We start from the raw sequence: 20,145 nt of genomic DNA on the forward strand, positions 1-20,145 counted from the left end.
CTTCTTCATCAAAACTCTTTACGTATTATGTAATTACAGCAGCAGTCTTTGTGCACTGGATTGTGAGTAACTTTTTTGACACAAAATGCATTCAATGACCATTTAAGTCCATTGTTTACATACAAACAAAAATGAATTCTAAGTTCAAACCATGACATAAAAAGACCAACCACAGCTAATTCCCATTTTAACTGAAGTTGCACTTAGCAAATTTTGCTTCATTTCATACTGCCTATATTCTGTAAAAAAGAAAATACATAATATATTTGGTATTACTGGAAGTGCTTGATTGTTCTTTGGTGTATTTTAGAATTACGCCAAAATAATTTCATATTTCAAAAGTCCACATTTGCAGCATTTCCGGTGTATTTCTCACTGTAATGTAACACTTTCAGTCTTGTTTTGTAATCGCATGTTGAACAACTGAACAACAACAACAAAAAAAAACATAATAGACAATAGTGATACATATTATAATGGTAGGCTACCTATTGTTTAAGTTTTTTAGGTTATTGTGTTATGAGTAACAAAGTCTGTCTTGTTGGAAGACAAATATTCAAAAAAAAACAAACTTCTGGTAGGATGAGTTGATGCTGAGACATGAATGAAGTGTTTTGGTTGCATTAGTGCACTTTGGAAGTGATATTAACTGCTGTATTGAGCTGTGTGGTAAGAAAGAGGACTGTGTTGAAGTGTTGAAAAAGGGAACTTAGTGTTGAGAAACGCGTATAACCAACTGGAACCAATATGTTAGTTTTTACTGTAATATGTGCTCCAAAGACAGGTGAAAAAAGGAGTTGATTAATTTTCTTATATTTAAAGAAAGTCAAGGGGGAAAAATGTCTCACTGTGAAACTAGTTATAGGCCTAATCAGATAAGAGCAGGAAATAATGACAATATTTACCCATAAAAAGCAATGCAAACTTTATTTTTTACAGATTTAAACTCCAAGCATTTAACATACATTCTTCCAATATAAGTGAGTTCATGTTAGGGGCAAAGTAAGTGAACCACTTTTGTTATTCTAAATTCTTCAGACCTTCTCTTTCACGCAACTGCATTCACTTAACCAAAAGATAAACAGAGACCGGGGAAATTAAAGAAAACAGGAGTCAAGAGAGTTTCACAAACCAAGACAAGGAAGAACAGAAAACTGGAGATGTAAGTCTGATCCTCGAAGTCTGAACACACAAAGCATCATTAGCGAAAAAATTCTGTAATAAAAAATATGTAAACTGTAACCATTCAGGCTGTATCACGACTGTGTAAAACCAGCCTGGCTGACACATAACTCCTCTGGCCTTTTTGTCATTTAAAAAAAATGTGTCCACAATTACTCCTCCATCAGGGCCCAGGCCTCTTCAGCTTTCATGAAGTACTTGCTAGCCAACCGGCCTTTCATGGCTGCCATGGCAGCTTCTGCTGCCTCTGTAAACAGTTCACCTGTAGAGACGGATGGTATGAGAGGTTAAGATGGAGACAGTGACAATATTTGCATCAAATATTGCACACAGAGACAGTTTGGTTTCAGTTAAACATTCTGATGCTTGTAGCAACAGCTACTGGTGCAGGTCTACAGCAGTTGTTATGGCTGATTTATGGTGGGTCGCTCAACACTTTTGATAGGTGTCATTCAACAGAAGTCGTGTAACACTTATCAAAAGTGGTGAGCAACCTACCGTAAATCAACCTTTAAGTCCTCCATTTGTCAGATTTTTGACTAAGCAGCTGTGGAAAATCCACTTTCCTGCCCAGTCCTAGATGGCAGGACTTAGCCTCAACCTAACAGACCACACCTGAACTGATCAGAGGCCTGGTTCAGGTCCTGCTCGGTCTCTTCCTTTTGTTTGCTGAACTGCTTGACTGTACCCCAGATGCATACTTGAGTAAGTTATTGATATTTGATATATAGTTATTGCTGTTTCTTTGTTTAATGGTTCATTAGTTCTATTTGAATAAGATATATTAGAGTACCTTTTGTTAGCCAATTAATGTTTTTATTTGCCTTTTAGTGGTAAAATCATCTGTGACAGTCAACTATTTAAAGTGGAAATCCTTTGAAATGGACTATAAATTGATGAACGGCTCTCATCTCTGGTCTTCATACTTTAACTGATGTGCTAATTCAGAAGCTCTTTAAATAACCCAGCAATCACAAAGTCAGGTGTCTACACAAATATTAACAGGCGTCTTTTATCTACACCACAAATTCCCCATGTTAGATCGTTATCTGAATGTACTCTTTCGTTACAGCTACGTTGTGATTGTTAATTTGTGATTTAGTAGGATTTTTTTTCTATGGTCAGCTTACTGCTAACTAAGCTAGCCACTTTACTAGCTATCTTGAGCCAATGTTTTCCTGATGCAACATTCTGTTTGGCTAACTTTGGGGTATGTTGCTCTTCTTGCTTTTGCTCTTTGCTCTTGTGGACTCTGTGGATGTTTACTGGAGTAATTATATGTTAATCTTTACTGTTGACATTTAGTTTCTTCCTGGCACAAACACTTACTAATTTGAAAGCTAATTTGTCTAGTCTACACTTGTGAATCCAGCTTCTTTTTTGCGGTACCGACTCATTTTTTAGGGATGTACCATAAACAGCACTTCAGGTCTGAGTGTTGTTTATGGTATCTTTCTCATTTCTAGTCACCATCAAAGAATTTGTTTAATACTGTTTTTACAGTTTCAGAATTGCTTCCAGTAAAAACCTCAAATGCGTCAATCTTTACTGGAAGTGTGTTTAGTTTGTTGCTGTGCACGCATAATGAGGGCAAAACACTTACTGCCAACAAATCCCTTGAAAAGACCAAAAACAACAATGAATTAATCAACAAGTATTGCCTGTGTATCCAAAGCCTAATACGTCATATTCCTCTGTACCATAGAGCTCCATTTAACTGTTGTATAGGAGACATGTTCCTCAGCTGAAAATAATCCCCAGCAAATGCACCATTTGCTCTTGTTTATAAAAGTAAGCTGAAACTACAGTGCCCAATTATTTTAAGAAATTGCCTGGGATTTTTTTCAGACAAGTTTGTAGCTGTACTCAGCTTGGATTCACTGCAGTTACGATGACCTTTTAAACCCTCCTTCATCATGTTTTCACTTGTCTGCAGTTGATCCATGTTTTCAGTATTTTCCATTAATTATCCCTTTGCCAATAAACCACTGGATGCACTTTATTCAGTGGAGATTTGAAGATATGACTTGACAAAATAGCACAATGTGGAAATAGTGTATTTAGCCATGTTGTGGAGAAAGAGAAACTACGAGTGTTTGGAAAGATACAGAACATGCGAATCAGTGAACAGTGGATCATGCTGCAGAAAAGGTTTCAAAAGATGTTCAGTTTCTTTTTTTTGCTTTGACTCAGGTTTGACACAGGAAGCCATTGTAATTGCTACAGCCACGGCTGTCCATAAGAGAGCAAACTACAAACTTCTAAACTTTTCAGAGCCCCATTTCAAGCCTACATGGGGTGAGTGTGCACAGTAAGATCTGTTGTAACAACATAAAGAGTCAAACCTGCTTTCTGTGGGTCTGCAGTGAGATTGAAGCCTCCTTCTTGGTACATCTCTGCCTCTCTGGCCAGCAGCTGGTAGCGAGGTTCGTCCTGCGTCCCATCAAACTCTCCCCCCTCGTCATAGTCTGTCATGTTCAACACACTGTCATACCAGTGTATCGCTTCTTCCCAGTCCTGCTTCCTGTATGATTGAAAGAGAAAAAAAACAAGAATGCTCAAATGTCTGTCAAATAAAACAAACACTAAAAATCAATGACTTTAGTAGCATCAAAACTAGCATAGTCGAGACTCCAGAAATCCCTCTAGGGGGCAGTATTGTCCTGACTACTAGAACTGGATTCCTGTGTTGTGTTGGACATAGACGACAAACATTCAAATGCGAACAAAACTTTTAAAATTCAAAAATTGACTCTCACTGACCTGCCAGCTGGCAGATTTAATCCAGAATCAAAGGCTTTGGCCACTGTGGTCATAGAAGATCTGTCACCAGCTTCAGCAGCCTGCAGCAGATACTTGAAACCTTTCATCCTGCTTCCTGCATTATCCTGTCAACAACACACAAAAGTTAGAATTCAAAGATGCATACACAGCCAAGTAAAAAATAAAAGAGGGGGGAAAAATAAAGCGTGTGGTACCTCCACCTCCATGTCTGGCAGGATGTGATGAGGCAGCTGCAGATAGCACTGTCCCAAGGCTACGATGGCTTCCAGCTCTCCACACTGGGCGGCTCTCTCCAGGTGCAACATGGCTGAGTCCTGATCCCACTGTTCATTCCTCTCACAGAAACGGCCCGCTTCATGGTACCGCACCATCGCCAGATGGACCTGGGCAAGAACAAAGGACATCCGGAATATGTTCAACACATGAAACTAACCATGAAAACAAGCTCAGAGCAGAGATGAGCGTATTCAAAACTTCACATGACATTTTAGATTCTCAGCAGCCAATCACCTTGATCTCTTAGGGCAGCGACACAAATAATGACAGTTGAGATGATGATATTTATGATTTGGGTGTCATTGGTGATCAGACCAAGTTGTGTTTGGTGGCGTCCTGATGAATTGCTGCCTGTCGTTCTTGTCAGCATTTGGGAAAATTGGGGCTGTTGTCATCACATGGTGGAAGAAATGACCATTTAAAGGTGCAGTGTGTAGAATTTAGTGGCATCTAGCAGAACAGACTTGGCAGAAATGGAATATAATATTCGTAGGTATGTTTTAATCAGTGTATAATCACCTGAACATAAGTACTGTTGTTTTTGTTACCTTAGAATGAACCTTTTATATCTACAGAGAGAGCGGGTCCTTTTCTAGCAGCCCGCCATGTTCCTACAGTACCACTGGCTCTAGAGAGGGCCTTTCATGTTTTTTGTAAGTTTCACAGCCACCGTAGATTCTCCTACACACTTGGAAGGGGATGCTGAGGGGAGGGGTGTTCAGTTGGTTGCAGTCTGCAACTTCACCACTAGATGCCACTAAATTCTACACACTGGACCTTTAAAAACTGTTGAAAAAAAGGCAAGCAAACAGTAAAAGAGTGTGGTTTGCCATGAGTAGTGATTCATTTATAGTCCAGTTTTTAAGGTATCAGTGTAGAGCCACAACTCAGCTGAAGTTCAGCTCACTTTTTATGAAGTTCACTCATCTTCAACTCTTCCTGTAAAGTTTACACTTTAAAGTTCCATGTTGCCCTTTCATCTTTGCCTTTTCCATGCAGCATAAATTACAGTACTGGCTTATACAGTATGGTATGGATCTTACCCACTAGGCTACTAGGATGCCTAAAGGTAGAGGACAGGTTTTAAACACTTCTCCAGAAACAAGGAAGTCATGACACAAAAACAACTTTTCCTTTTTAAATTTCAGTTTTTGTGTGGATGAAACAAACAAGAGTTTGTTACCTTTGGACAGAACCAGACTGTCTGTTCCCCCTGTTATCAATCATGCTAAACTAAGCTGACCTCTCCTGGCTGTAGCTTCATATTTAATATTTAACAGACAGATATGAGAGTGGCAAGAAAGTGAATAAGCACATTTCCCAATATGGAGAACTATTCCATATGTGCTCCTTTTTGACTGGTAAGACTACAAAAATCAGTATGTAGTCAACATGTGTGTGTGGTGTCTTGTCAGGTTTCAATATTCTTCATGGCTATTCATATATATCATCTTTATTAACATAATATCAACCAATCAGATGTTTGCAGGCGTCGTGTTCTCTTACCTTTCCGAGGACTGACTGGCCGATCTTCTTCTGCATCAGAGCGTTGAGTCGCTCCACCTCAGTGGCCACACAGGAAGGTCGGTGGATGTGAGCGCGAGATGAATGGTAGAAGCTCCACTTCTCTTCTGACAGCTGGATAGTAATAGACAGTAAAAATACAAGGAGGATAAAGACAAAAAGGGGGAAAAAATGTTATATCTGTTCTTTACCAAGTTCATCAGAAAGACTGATTTTATGACAATAAATCAAGTGCAAGTAAAAAATAAAAAACTCATACTCTGCAAACACACTCAGGGGTGTACTCATCCAGAAAAGTAAATTTGAACTGATAAATGCCACATATGAGCCTTGAGCTCATCGCTGGAGGAGTACATCCCTGCTGGCTTGTCAGTCAATCAGTGCCAAATCATGTAAAACATGGGAATATAAGCACACACACAAGGTCATTATGGCAAGAATCATGAGCAAGATGGCGGAGTTGGTGAAACAGAGAGGTAGATGGTGTGTTCAGGTTCCAAATTCCGCTTTTAATTTAGCATTTTCAGATTGTTTTCATTCACTCAGCTGAACGGAAGAGCAGTGAGGAAATGGAAACAGTGACATCTCAGTGTAATTAAACTACTCAGATCTTAACTTGAGAATCATGCTTGGTACATTTTGTCTCAATCGTGATATTTCAGCAAAGACAAGACTGCACATGGAGGCCTGCCATGCAAAATAATCACCCATTCATGGTCAGGAGTGACAGAATATACATTTTCGGAGACTCTTGGAGGAATTACCATCTTCCTCTAATAAGGGAACACAAAGAGCAGCAGGAGCTGAATTAGAGGAAAGGCGGGGAACCACTTTCATTGGTATGTAAGTAATGAGGGGAAGGACAAAGTGAGGAAAGACAAGAATGAGAAGACAAAGTTTGATTATCTGATTAAAGCGAGGATGATTATGATTAAGGTGAGGATGAGGTTTGTTATCTCTACTGTTTGTTTACCCGTCTGACACTGTCCTCATCCGACTCGGAATAATGTCTTTGGTAGCGGTGATGGGCCTACGTGACGATACAACATGCATTATGAAACCTACTGTCAGGAAATCATAACAGTCAAACTTAATGTGGAGAAGAAGAATGTGTAGCTAAGATATGCTAACAAATTTGCTTAAAAGTACACAATACTCAGCCAAACAATATAGTTCTACATGTAAATGACATTTTGAAAGGTAATTTGGACACAAAGAATTCTAATGAGTCAATAAGATGTATAAATTATTGTTAACCATGTTGGTAAATGTCAGAAACAAACATAAATACCTTTTCTTGGCCACTGTTTCTTTAAGGTTAACTGAGGAAGGGGTGTATGAGTTATTTAGGTCAATATTTAAGGCCTCCCTCTATCCATTTCTGACTGCTAGAAAATCAATCCTGCAAATCAATCCTGGAAATTGTCTGACTGACTGAAATTAAATCAGTGGGAGGTCAAATGGAAATCTTTACCCCATCCACGTGGTCATTCGGGTCCCCTTCACTCCTCCTCTCGCTGGGGTAGCCGCTGTCTCCGCCACTATCCGGTTCCTACAGACAGAAACCCAGAGATCGGTGTGGTGATTTATGAGTTACGTGGTGAGATTGCAGTACTGCAGTGATACTTGGCCTCGGCAGTCACCTTAGATTTCAGTAAGACTTTCATTTTGACTTTAACTTGAATTTTATTCGGTTGGTTATCGATATGATGTACATAAAGACACAGAGCACACAGTGATTGACATCTAACATCATCTAGTATGTGGAGTAAAGCCAAATGTAATGTAAAAAGAACAGTTTCAGCATGGATTACGTTAATGAAGTGTGTATATAATGTATAGTTATAGTGTTCTCTGTAAATTCTTGTTCTGTGCAACTTGCAGCGATTCTGTATTTGCAGATTTGTATTTGTTTTCCTCGTTTTATCACCATGTTTTGTCTATTTGCTTGTGTCTTCTTTAGTTGCAGTGTGTTGAGCTCTCAGCGCCACCATCTTTCACCTCACCTTGTGGTCACCTGTGTTGTTATTGTTGAGTCTATCATTTTCGTACGATCCAGTAAAAGATAAGCCTGTAAAATGTAGATAAAACATTTACAACTGGCAGTTTCCCCCCATGTGGATACTATGCTTTACTGCATCAAATACACAGTTCATGTAGTAATGCGTTCATGCACGTACCGACAGGGGACTTGCCAATAGATCCATGTGCAGCTAGCGGGGAGCAGGGGAAGATGAGAGGTGAGCAGGGGATCGAGTCCACGTCGCTCATGCTTTCGTCTGCAGATGAAGTCTCAGACAGGCGAGATAACAGCGGAGGTGCCCGGCTTCCGGACATGGTGCGAACACGAGGAGAACCGCATTGCTCCTCGCAACCCCTCAGCACTGTCTGAGCTGACTTCTAAAACAAAACAAGATGAAAACCGTCTTCAGGAAGTCGATGGCATAACAAGCAGAATATAGTGAGAAAACTGAACTGGAGACTGAGCGCAGTAGGAAAGGTATATGTTTCTGCAGATATTTAATACAATTCTACAATTTATCAAATGTTAAACTCATAATTCAGCACATTATGTTTTTTATTTTCTATGCCAATTTTGGTTGGAGAGTATTTAATTGAAATAAATTATTTTTATTTTAAGCATTAATCACTTGTTGCAGCACATCTGCAGCAAGTATTTAGTTTGAAACTCAGGCGCCTGATACTGTATCAGTAGCTTATGTGACACTAACAAAAACGAGATTTTATGAGGATGACGTGTGACTGCAGTGTTCTGCTATAGTCATTGTTCTGTTTCAGCAACAGCTGAATGCAAAATCAAGTTTTTGAGACAGTTTGGCTAATCGTAATATCGTAAAAATACCAAAACACACTGGAGGAAGGCTTTATGTATTTCACACTCCTTCTTCTCTCTACTGTTTTAGGCAACACACTGTTGTTTTCTGTACAAAAAACAATTCTTCTCACAGGAAAATTTGCACTCATAAGCTCCCACAGCGGGGAACAACAGTCACATTCATGCCTTAATATGGAAACTGTGAACAGTCCTAATATCTGGGGACATTTTTTCACCCTTTTTAATGCCAATGAGTAATATTATTTGTTTTTAAGTGTATTTCTACACTGACCTGCTGCTGATTTCTGGCCCTGGTTGATACTTATACTATTATGGTAATATTTTAAAATTACAAGTAGTTTGTTGGTGCCGTCCAGCTGGGATTTCTCTGCAGGGGACAGGTCAAAAGGCGTCAGACCCATACTCTTGCAGATCTTGTTACACAGGTGAGAGTGGAAGAACAGTGCCATGCCTCGCACACCTGGAACGCAGGTATGATCAGGAAAATTTACTTTAGCATCTGTCTTATTGCAAATGTGGAAACTTCTCTGAATCACTTCTAACCTAAAAAAAAAAATCACACAGCAGTTTATCAATCTGTCTAATAACTGATGATAAATTGTCAGAGAGAGAGAGATGTACCCAGATTTCCATCTCCGAAGTCAGTGCCCTTGTCTGTGTGGATCTGAGGGTCAGTGTAGAGGTCTCCGACCCCCTGGATGTCCACCACAATCAGCTGATGGCCCGACCGTTCAAAGGTGAAGTGACTGAAGGCCTGACGGACAGAAAGGGAATGAGTGATGAAGATTATGAGGTATTTATCAGCTGAACATGTGTTAATAGGAAAAGGTAACGACACCCACCTGTGGAGTGAGTCTGAGGTTGTCGTCCCTCACGAAGCCAGAGTTGGAGTTGTATTTGATGTACTTGCCCTCGATGTAATGTTCCAGGTGGAAGAGAGGTTTACCTGGCCGGTTCATCATCTCCACCACACACATCTGCATGATGTCAACCTGAGGAGTTAAACACATCGTGGATTTGATCAGACACGTTCTCCGACTCACTCATATGTAGTACAGCAAACATACAGTGAATGACATGATGTGGAGGGAACAATGATTCAATGATTCAAAGGTCTACATGTAACATTTACAAACAATATGTGCAGTGAAATGTGTGAAAAGTTAGAAAACAGAAAGATGAGAAGATAAAAAAATCATAAATATGTGTAAAAATGTAAAATGTACATGTCACAAATTTAAGGCAAACTATACAATTAGTTTTTGCAAATGCTTGTGTGCAAATGTTAATGGAAAAGCTGTTTATCCATATAAAATAAAAAATAAATCAATTATTCAACAGTCCCTCAATACAGATGCTAGAGCGGCAACAATTAGTTGATCAATTGATTGACAGAAAATTAACTGGCTACTATTTCAATAATCGACTGATCGTTTTAGTCATTTTTTAAAGCAGAAATGCCAAATATTTGCTGGTTGCAGCTTCTCAAATTTGAGGATTTGAAGCGTTTCTGTGTCACACATGACGGTAAACTGATCATCTTTGGATTTTGGTCTGTTGATCAGACAAAACGAGACATTTGAAGACATCACCATGGAGCACAATAAATTATAACAGGCATTGTTTCATTATTTTCTGACATTTTTACAGACAAAATGATTAATGGAGAACATAATCAGCAGACTAATCGAAAATAAATAATGGTTAGTTCCAGCCCTATGTGATGCAAACATTTTTTTATGCTGAAAAACATAGTTATGTGCCTACAATGAAACAAATGGAAAGGAAATATTATTTAATGATCAAAATGATCATATTTTATATTTATATATAGTACATGCAGTACAATGTGATTTTACTGCATAAAAAACACACCATGTTATTACATCCACCAAAACATTATGCTGTCAGCCATGTTTGTTTATTTATCTGTAGTTTGGGATACTGGCACTGATTTTAATGACATTTGATGAGTTTGATCAGAGGAACAAGATTAGAGGATTTGCTTCTGGTTCAGTACCAGGGTTTATGTAACGGACTTCATAATAATGCAAGACAAGGCATTTTTAAACATTTTCACTATTTTTCACTACTGCATTCACTTGAAGCACAAATCTGACACATGTATCCTGTGATTGATGCAGATCTCCAGATGCAAATTAAAAAAATTAGAAATAAAAGATTGTCATAACTATCACATTATTAAATTAAAAAGGATTACAGGATTATGCTGCGCTCTCTGAGTGCTTTCAAAGGATTATGATGACTGATTTTGTCCATATTGTCCTCAGTAATTCATGTTATCATTTTTCTCTCTTCTAGATTCTGTCATCTATTGAGTTCATTTCAGAGTTGAACATCTCTCTCTACCTGTTTGGGAGGCTTGTGGCGGTTGTACTCCTCTCCCCACAGTTTGGCCTCCATCTGCAGCCTGACGTCTTCCAGGTAAACACTTCTGTCCACCGTCTCCATGTAGCGTTTGGCCACATAGTTAGACGCCAACTTCCAGTTGCTGCTGTGTGAGAAATTAGACAACTTCTTCCTGGCGGGAAAAGGAAACGAGAGTCAGATATTACAGCAGTGAGCAGAATCTGGATTATATTTATGACCCTCTCATAGCAGAAAACTTTATTAAAATACATAATTAAAGATGTTTTTTTGATCATAGCATCAACTGGAGCAGATCTCAAATGTGCCCAGAGTGACCCTGGCTCACAGAGCAACTCAGCTCTAAACCCAGATGTCCAACAGGAAAAACACCACATTTCAGATGTAGAGGCTTTCTTTTTTTAGGATCTAACTTGTTTGGGCTTGCAGGGACTGAGGGAGTTATTTTCATGCTCTGGGTTTTGTCTTTTTGTGGGATACTGCAAACAACAAGCAGCTGAAGTGGTGGTGGTGGTGGAGGGGGGGGTGATTGGGGACGGGTGCCTCTCTTTTACATTTCCCACTGACTGAGGGATTAAACCTTAACAATTAGACTATTATTCCTGTTCTCTTTCATTCTGCGATGTCATGCAAAAGCCAAAACACCGTCGAGCAGCATTAACACCGTCTGCTTAAATTCTGTTTCACCAAACAGTGAAGATCTATGGTGGGGGGAAACAACGCTTCCATGAGATAAAAATAAAGTCCCAGTGCCGTCATGGAAGACTTTACAGAGCTGGTTTGCTGTGATTCTCTCACAACCATCTTTGGCTCTGAGAGTAGTGGAAACGTCAGCGAATATTCTTCTGGGTTGGAGCAAGAAATGTAAGGAATGTGGACCTGCACCACTCATAGGCTACAGCCCAGAAGAGCCACACTGTTCTGCGTTGTTTACACAAGGACCATGATAGCCTTCGGTACTAGAACACGAGGGCAATAACCGCTGGATGAGAACAGATGAATATAGAGAAATAGTTCAACTTACGTTCTGAAGCACTCCCTCATGGCTCCTTTCCCAAACGGCTGTGAGAAACCAGGCAGGGAAAATAAATTAGTCAGGAGATAAGAAACTGAAGGGCTCTCTTAAATATTGGCAAACAATCCTTCTCTAGAGAGCGGTGTTACCTGGGCAGCCATCTTGATGTGGATCTGGTCTTGAGCCCATTCTCCTGTGATGGCGTTATACCTGTGAAGAGGAATTAAGTCAAAAAAAGATGAACACTTACATTGTTTATTATGTAATATTGAGTGTTCTCAAAATCCTCATCAAACCTAATGACAGTGTTTGCTTTTTGTGTTCTGAAATGGCAGATTGAAACGATTAATTAGTTGGTCAACACCAATTTTTTATAATCAATTGACCTTTTAAGTAATTTATCAAACAAAAATGTCAAATATTTGCTGGTTTCAGCTTCTTAAATGTAAGGTTTTGCTGCTCTTTTGTAAATTTAACATCTTTTGGACTGTTGGCCAAACAGAGAAGCTATTTGAAAACGTCACCATTGGCTCTGGGAAGTTGTAATGGCCATTTTTCACTATTTTTCCACATTTTATAGACTAAACATTTAATCCATGAATTGAAAAAATAAACACACAGATGAATCAATAATGAAAACAATCTTTAGTTGCAGCTCCAGTTCTTTCTTATTATCATTATTATTTAAAGGATATGGCGTTCTGATTGTCAACAACCAACAATGAATTGATGTTATTTATTTGTGTGTTTATCCAAAGCCTGATATATCGTATTCCCCTGTGTCTTCTGTTGTTGTCCAAAAACTATTAAAAACCCGTCAATGAGCCACACCGCTGCACTGGGTGACTTGTTCCTTCGCGCCAAAGATAACGGTTATCGTAGTTTGTTTAGATACGGCTCCAAAGACTAATTATAGCAACAACATTTTAAATCTCGGGGGAGTAGTTGTGTACGGAGTGGCGTCTGCCTTACACAGAACTACTCTCCTGGGACTGAAAATGTTATCTCTGTTGTGTTTTTAATAGTCATTGGACAACAACGGAAGTCTACGGCACAGAGGAATAGGCTTTGGATAGATCAGTTCATTGTTGGTTTGGCTCTGCACATGAAATTTGCTGACAGTAAGGAAAATTTAGGAAACCATCAGCCTTATCCTTTAATTCAGTCTCATGGTGTAACTCAGTTCCTTCTTTTGAGCAGAGGGGGCTGTGCGAATGTCACATATGTGGGTCGTTTTTTTTTTAGGTCACAGAGCAAATCCTGTGACCTTCCTCAGCTATCAGAACTTGTTTTTGTTTTCACACCTGTTACATTACAAATCACTCACACTCAGACACTCTACAATTCTGACCTCGTTGCCTTATCAAAAGGTACCTACTGTCACAAAGTCAATAAACGCAGCACAAAGCACATCAAGATAAAAGTCTCAAGAGTCTAATTCTGTTATTAAAGGGGAACATAAACTTTCCAGCCTCTATCACATCAGCTAAGTTACTCTTTGGCCTCTGTGAGGGAGTTCATCTGTCAAACAGCCCATTATGAATTCTTATCATGGAGACACACATAGAGCGGCTGGTTTCCTCTACACCGCAAAACAACGAGGAGAGAGCGTTTTCATGTGTGTATAGTACTCTCCCCACTTACTTAGATTTCGATTTAGGGATAGTTTAGTGTGAAGCGTGGGTTTTAGGAGCGAGTTTAGGGAATTCATGAAGTCAGTGAAGTATCGCATACAATCAATATGGTGAGAAATGTTTGTGAATGCACTGTATGTCTGGGTCAGTGTGTCTGTTTGGCTTGGCAGATGTGTGTGTGTGTGTGTGTGTGTGTGTGTGTGTGTCCTGAGTTAATGAGTACAACATGTACCGTAGGTGCAGCTGCAAGTCTTCACAGTTGAAACCTGAGCGCCATTGAACTAGAAAACTCTAGTACGTGAAGCTTTCTTTCTCCGCTCACGTATCCACACAAGAGCAGCGCGCTATTCCAAAATCTAGTGTTCACTCTTCACTGCCAACAATCCATTTCCCAGCCTGGGAACACGGTGTACCGTGACTTTCATTCCATTAAGTTCATACTACAGGGGGCATAAGAGAAGGGGAGGAGGAGTGAGGTTACATGTGGGTAAAATTAGCACACGAAAAGAGAACACCAGGGCAAATCCCAGCTCCTGACAATCCCTCCTCTCTCTGTAATCGAGTTCAAGCCCTGTATGTTATGTAACAGGCTCAACACACACACACTAAAACACACACACACAAACACACACAGGCAGAGGAATTTTTTTTTTCCTGCTTTTTTGCCCACGCCCATTCAGTTATGTGGCTGCCTTGATATAACGCTGTCGATGCCTGAGAACTGTGTGAGAGGTATGTATGTTTATGTTGCCGTTCTGTTGGCTGCAATATCTTGCTGTACTCACTGTACTCCACCCACTGTATGAGATAAAAATAAAAAAGAACTGGATGGGACAAAAGGATGTTAGTGCTTCATGAGCCCAGTGAAGAAGCAGCAATATATGTTAAGACGAGGGCTGCAACTAACAATTATTCTCATTACTGATTAAACTTTTGATCATTTTCTTGATTCGTCGATTAGTTGTTTGGTGCATAAAATGTCAGAAAATGATGAAAAATGTCAATCGCTGTTTCCCAAAGCTTAAGAAGACGCCCTCAAATGTCTTGTTTTGACTTGACCAATAGTCCACAACCCAAAGATATTCTGTTTACTGTCATAGAAGACTGAATAAACCAGAAAATATTCACATTTAAGCAGCTGGAATCAGAGAATTTGGACATTTTTCTTAAAAAAAATGACTAAAAGCGATTCATTGAATAGTTGGCAACTAACTGATTAACAGACTAATCGTTGCAGCTCTAGTTAAGATAAGCACCACTGACCAAAATATGAGCCAAGTGTGAAACCTGCTGCCATAACAGTTCAAGAAAAACTAATACAGCACCAAACTAATACAAGGAAGCTCGAGTGTTGTGGACACATATAGTATGGTAATCTCTGGGCGAGGAAAACATGTACTAGTCACCACCTGCACCACTTAAAGCAAGCTAAACTTTCTCACACAGTAATGAGTGTAACACGAGTCTGTGTATGCTTCCGTTTGTATGGCTGGTAGTTATTTTAGTAAAATTTAAAAGCTGATAAGGCGGGGGAGGGCGCAAGCTTTTGTCAGTGTCTGACTTCTGAGCTTGAGCATATGCCTTTTTCCTGGAGGCAGTGCGCACCAGTGCAGACCTGGTATGAACTTGTAAACAGATCAACAGCAGAGAATCATTTGCTTATTTCTTGCCAGCACCGGACCAAAGCAGCAAAACCCCCGCAAAATGACTTGTTTCACTATCAGAATTTGATCCATTCGGTCTGATAACAGTTGGAAAGTCTAGAAAAGCCGCATGATTAAATGATTTTATCCTCGTTCAAGTTAGCAGAGAGTTAACCGGAAGTTAGCCACTCGGCTGGTGAAGTCTCTACTGTGCATGCTCGGCCCATAGAGCATGTTTATATTCATCTGGCCAGTGCGGGAATGTCACCACAGACAGCAGATTTAAAAACTCTGTATATTGTGAAATACAGAGAGATTTACCTGGTGGTGATGAGCTTATTCACCATTGTGTGATCTTGTTTGGCTTGAATATAACGGACATTCATTGATATGTTAAAGCCCCACACTAATGCTTTAAGTCTCTCTCTGGATCTACATTCATGCAAACACGCAAAAAGATTGTTTTGGTACTTTGGTATCACTCTTTGGGATATTATTTCAACGTCTGAAGGCTGTGTGATCACATTGTCCCACCCATAAAACAAACAATGAGTACTGTTGACTCACATCCACGCTGAGTTGTTCATACCTGTAGCGTATACAGGGTTCAGTCTCTATTTCCTCCAGGTGAAACTCTGCCCAGGGGTCGGGCATGGCTTTGGCCTTTCGGATCGCATGTTTCCATGTCTCCTGTCACGACGAAGAAACACATCTCATTAGCTCACAGTGATTGTTTTAATGCTATTAGAAAGAAGAGTCAGCTTCCCAAACAGATTAGCTAGAACACACAGAAGAAGGAGGGGAAGCCAACCAATGCAAAAAACACGTGCACTTTCTCTCTCTAATTGCCTGTATTATGCTTTCTAATAGAATTTCACATGTCTGCATTGAACAGCTTCCCCTCCTTTTTGGAAATGTTTGCTTTTAATCAGCTTACAGCTAAATAAACTGCCTATGATACAGTTAATCTACAGACAAAACTCAGGGACACATTCAATGTAAAATAGATCCTGTAATCTTTAGTTTATAACTGTTGTGACATCATGCAAATCAAGAAGCAAGAAAGCTGGATGAGGAAGGAAGAAACACAAATAACTTTGAAACACAAACAAACCAGGAGGAAAGCACACGATCATTAGAGAATACATTAAAGGTGGGGTAGATGAAAACAACAGAATAATGAAGGAGTCAGGAATTAAAAGAGGGAATTTAAGGTAAACAGGTCAACTTTAATAAGTAGACCTCACTATAAATGTATTGAAAAGGTGTCAAGCATTTTGAATTCCAATGTGATCACCATGGGATGTTTTGTCATCATCTGCAGTTGCGCAATGTTCAAAAAATAACTTTCTTACTAGGAACCATGAATCAAGTGTCAGTAGCGATGTATGTGAACCTGACCGAGTAACCCAACCCCGACCCAACCTATACCACACAGCAGCACGTCTCTCTCGTCCACCACTAGTCACCGTCCAGTAGGCATTCTGGACATGTTTATATTTAGAGGGAAGGATTTACATGAAGAGCAGTAGTGAGGGTCGTGTTTTTAACTGATAGAGTGTCATATCTTGTTTGTGAAGAGGAGCAAACGACACATTTCTCTTTCGTTTCAGACCTCGCTCACCTGCAGGATTCGTGAGACTTCTCTAACGCTGTGAAAACATTGTAGCCCAGTGACAGGGATCAAATGGTAAAGCTGGTATGGTACTGAAACACACAGCCATGCTAAAAATACACTGTTTTTTTAACCACAATTTCTTTCTGGGATTTTTTTGTCACATCCTGAAACAACTTTCGGTTGCATTCTACTTGAAAAGGTCACATTACTCTCAGAAATGAATGAACCTTTTTAAAGATTTGGCAAAACTATCTGACCTATATGGACACGTTGCCAACACCTGTATCAGATCTGATATAAAACTGTCCGTGTGTGAATAAGTCAGCATTGTTTATACTGTCTCTTCTTAGTTTGTGTTGTATTTATTTATAATTAATTACATTTTTCTTTCTTTTGAATTTTAATTGACTGCTACCTACGTCTTTCGAGTAAGCTTCTTTCTCACGTTGTATGTGGGTGGGACAGCAGGGGGATTTGGAGCCATGTTTGTGTGTGTTTGTGTTTGTGTATGTATTCTGTATGTCTTGTTAGATCTAAAATTTGAAAATAAAAGATATATATAAAAAAGCTTGAAGTGGCATCATCTGTGATAAAAATCAGCTCTCTGAAACTAATTTCTCAGGATGAAAAACACTGAAGGATTTGCACATTTCATCCACAAAAACATCACATTTTTTCAGTGTAGTTTTGTCAAACATCAATATAAAATTTCTAGTGTTTATTAGTGCAGATTAATAAACTCCTGATTAAGGGATTATACTCTAGAGGAAAGGAAGATGCGTTGATTAGGATACTTAAAAAATCAGTCATTAAAAAAAAAAATCATGGGAAATGAGAAAGAAGGTGTAAAACATGTTGGTATGAAAGTAAAAACATTTCAACAACAAGACATTTCAAAAACAGTGAAGAAAAGGACAGTAAATTACAGAGTGGAGCAGGGAAGAAGGGAGGTGTAGATGGTCACTGGTGAAGAGGGAAAGAAGGAAGATATAATTTAATCTGTAACATACCCGTGCGCTCTCAGACAAAACCCTGTACGACCGAGGTTCTGCCACTTTTTCTGTTTCTGTTTCATTCTATGCAGAAGGGTAAAAGAAAACGGACGGCTTTTCGTCAGCAAACAGATTATGCAACATTAATTCAGATAACATTAATTGCCTGTAAACAAAAACACTACACATAAAACTAAAAAGGTCATTCATCCTGACAGTTGGCCGGTACACAGTGGCAGCAACACAGTCTGATAAGGAGCAATCTGCCCTGAGTTGACTGCTGGTTTGTACTGTAGAAGAAGTGACTCTGAGCTCTGAGAGACGTGTTTACATACAGCGTCATCACATGACATGAAAACCACACTCTGGTACTTCCTGTTCTTTAGAGAGTACAGTTGAAAGGTGACTGATCAGCTTTCCGCTTCAATAAACCAGATATACACATATCACACATACTGGTACGTGTGTGTGAGTGTGAACATATCAGCTCTCCTTATAAGGAAGCAAATGCAGAACTGAGTGTTTATGATTATGCAGTGTCAAAACAGAACATCAACAAAGAAAATAAGTGTTTAACTATGTAATTTAACCCTCCTGACACATTAGCAGATGCTTTTCACTTCCTTGTCACTCCTAGTAAGATTGTGCACCTTGCATCTCCCTGTTGCCAGAGGGCGACGGCTCACCTTGTACGCAAAGTTGCTCTTAGGAAGAGAGCTCGACAGCTGACGGCTGTAAACCAGATTCTTCATGTAGTGACAGATTTCTTTGGCGGAGTCATCCAGGATGGAGCAGATGAAGTTGTCGTCGTCGTCGTCATCACTGGCGTTGGCGTCGCTGAGGGAGGATGTCCTCTTGCCGGGGACGCTACGTTGGACGGGGGGTCTCTGGGCGCTGCCCTCCTCCTCCATGGCGAACATCAGGTCGTCCTCCATGATGGCTGCTGTTGTGCTGACGAGAGAGGAGACAGGAGTGTGAGTGGACTGAGAAAGCAAAGTCACTTAAGTGTGTCTTAAAACAACAGACAGGTGCCCAAATGGTCAATATGAACAGGAGGAATGATTACAGCAAGGAAAACCTGTTTGGATGTTCATTTGGTCACCTGATACTGTCAGGTGACCAAATGAACTGCTGCCTTGTATCGTGGCTGATAACTGCAGCTCATGCCATCCGTAAGCTATGTGTTATCTTAGAAGTGGCTGCAGCATGACATCTCCATCAAATGCATAAATTCAATCAAAATATACACTCACTGTACGTGGCAATAAATGGTGACAATCAGCATGCAAAAGCAATTTAGCTCATTGCATCTATTTTGCACAACAGCTGTCTGTCTTTGCTAGAGGTTATTATGCTTGCAGATTTTAAAAGTGACAGCTGGCTGGCGGAGAGGAATGCAAACAAAAGCTCAATACATTAAGTTCCTGCGCTCCTGTTGGTACAACGTGCTCCCACAGAAACCATGCAGAGGCAGCCATGGATGTAGTACATTATGTTACAGCATGCTGCAGCAGAGTTTACCCCAAAAAACGAGTCTTATGTGTTGGATGCACATATTAAATAAACAACCAACCTTACACCCGGGGGCACAGACACACCTTTAATGACTTTATCTTGACAGACTGTGACGGTTTCACTTAAGTCACCTCGGTCTTCTTCCGTCTCACAGTTTCAGTTTTGAAGTTAAACAAGTAGAAAATGCAGCAGCTGCAGTTTCAACTGTCTCCTCCCAGACCAGACTGGGTCGGTCCTGGTTCTCCAACCTGCCCTGAAGGTCCGGGGACGTGCCTGGCAACTGTAGCGGGATGTGGTTACCGTCCACCACGGCGACGTGAGCGCTCCGCACGTACAACACTGACAGCTCTGACGTCAGCCACGCCCCTGCATCCTGCTGCCTTCGAGGCTGTCGGAAATATCAAACGCACATAAACAGACGAAGAACTTTCAGCTTAGAAATGTAAACATACCTCCAAGGATGTATCTAAAGTTTAAGGGACAAACTATAAATAAATAAGGATGAGTCTGACCGATAATCCCATTACTTTATTCATCATAATATTTTACCCTGCGTAATTATAATATAAACAGTGGTGGAAAGTAAGTCAAGTACTGTACTCAAGTACAAATTTAAGGTACTTTACTTGAGTATTTCCATTTTATACTACTTTATACTTCCATTCCACAATATTTCAGAGGGAAATATTGTACTCTCTACTCCACTACATTTATTTG

The 20,145-nt window shown here is 39.9% G+C and overlaps 1 protein-coding gene across 6 annotated transcripts; it reads right to left on the bottom strand.

Moving 5' to 3' along the window:
- Positions 1-908: 908 nt before the first annotated feature.
- On the bottom strand, positions 909-19,813 carry eef2k (eukaryotic elongation factor 2 kinase). 6 transcript variants are annotated; one of them, XM_044337712.1, is made up of 19 exons: positions 19,512-19,813; positions 18,600-18,864; positions 17,932-17,997; positions 15,893-15,993; positions 12,176-12,236; positions 12,036-12,073; positions 10,994-11,165; positions 9,466-9,615; positions 9,245-9,377; positions 8,956-9,083; positions 7,947-8,166; positions 7,773-7,837; positions 7,241-7,318; positions 6,474-6,539; positions 5,749-5,880; positions 4,161-4,349; positions 3,946-4,070; positions 3,528-3,706; positions 909-1,444 (listed from the first exon to the last, which is right to left on the bottom strand). In XM_044337712.1, the coding sequence occupies exons 2-19, from the start codon at positions 18,846-18,848 to the stop codon at positions 1,335-1,337; spliced, it is 2,262 nt and encodes a 753-aa protein (XP_044193647.1). In that variant the 5' UTR covers positions 18,849-18,864; positions 19,512-19,813; the 3' UTR covers positions 909-1,334. The 6 variants fall into 6 exon arrangements, with proteins under 6 accessions (XP_044193647.1, XP_044193648.1, XP_044193649.1 ...); XM_044337713.1 differs by having other exon boundaries at positions 19,487-19,808; XM_044337714.1 differs by lacking the exon at positions 6,474-6,539 and adding an exon at positions 6,740-6,796 and having other exon boundaries at positions 19,512-19,807.
- Between the last annotated feature and the right edge of the window lie 332 nt (positions 19,814-20,145).

This window comes from Thunnus albacares, chromosome 20 (genome assembly GCF_914725855.1).
Source record: "Thunnus albacares chromosome 20, fThuAlb1.1, whole genome shotgun sequence".
NCBI classification, from domain to species: Eukaryota; Metazoa; Chordata; class Actinopteri; order Scombriformes; family Scombridae; genus Thunnus; species Thunnus albacares.

Excerpts from the sequence above, each read along its gene's own strand:
- eef2k (XM_044337712.1), bottom strand. The coding sequence starts at position 18,848 with ATGGAGGACGACCTGATGTTCGCCATGGAGGAGGAGGGCAGCGCCCAG. Across the intron at positions 5,881-6,473 it reads TCACTCCTGACCATGAATGG|CTGTCAGAAGAGAAGTGGAG; the intron begins GTGATTATTTTG and ends ATTACTATCCAG. Across the intron at positions 4,071-4,160 it reads TGCCAGACATGGAGGTGGAG|GATAATGCAGGAAGCAGGAT; the intron begins GTACCACACGCT and ends TGTTGTTGACAG.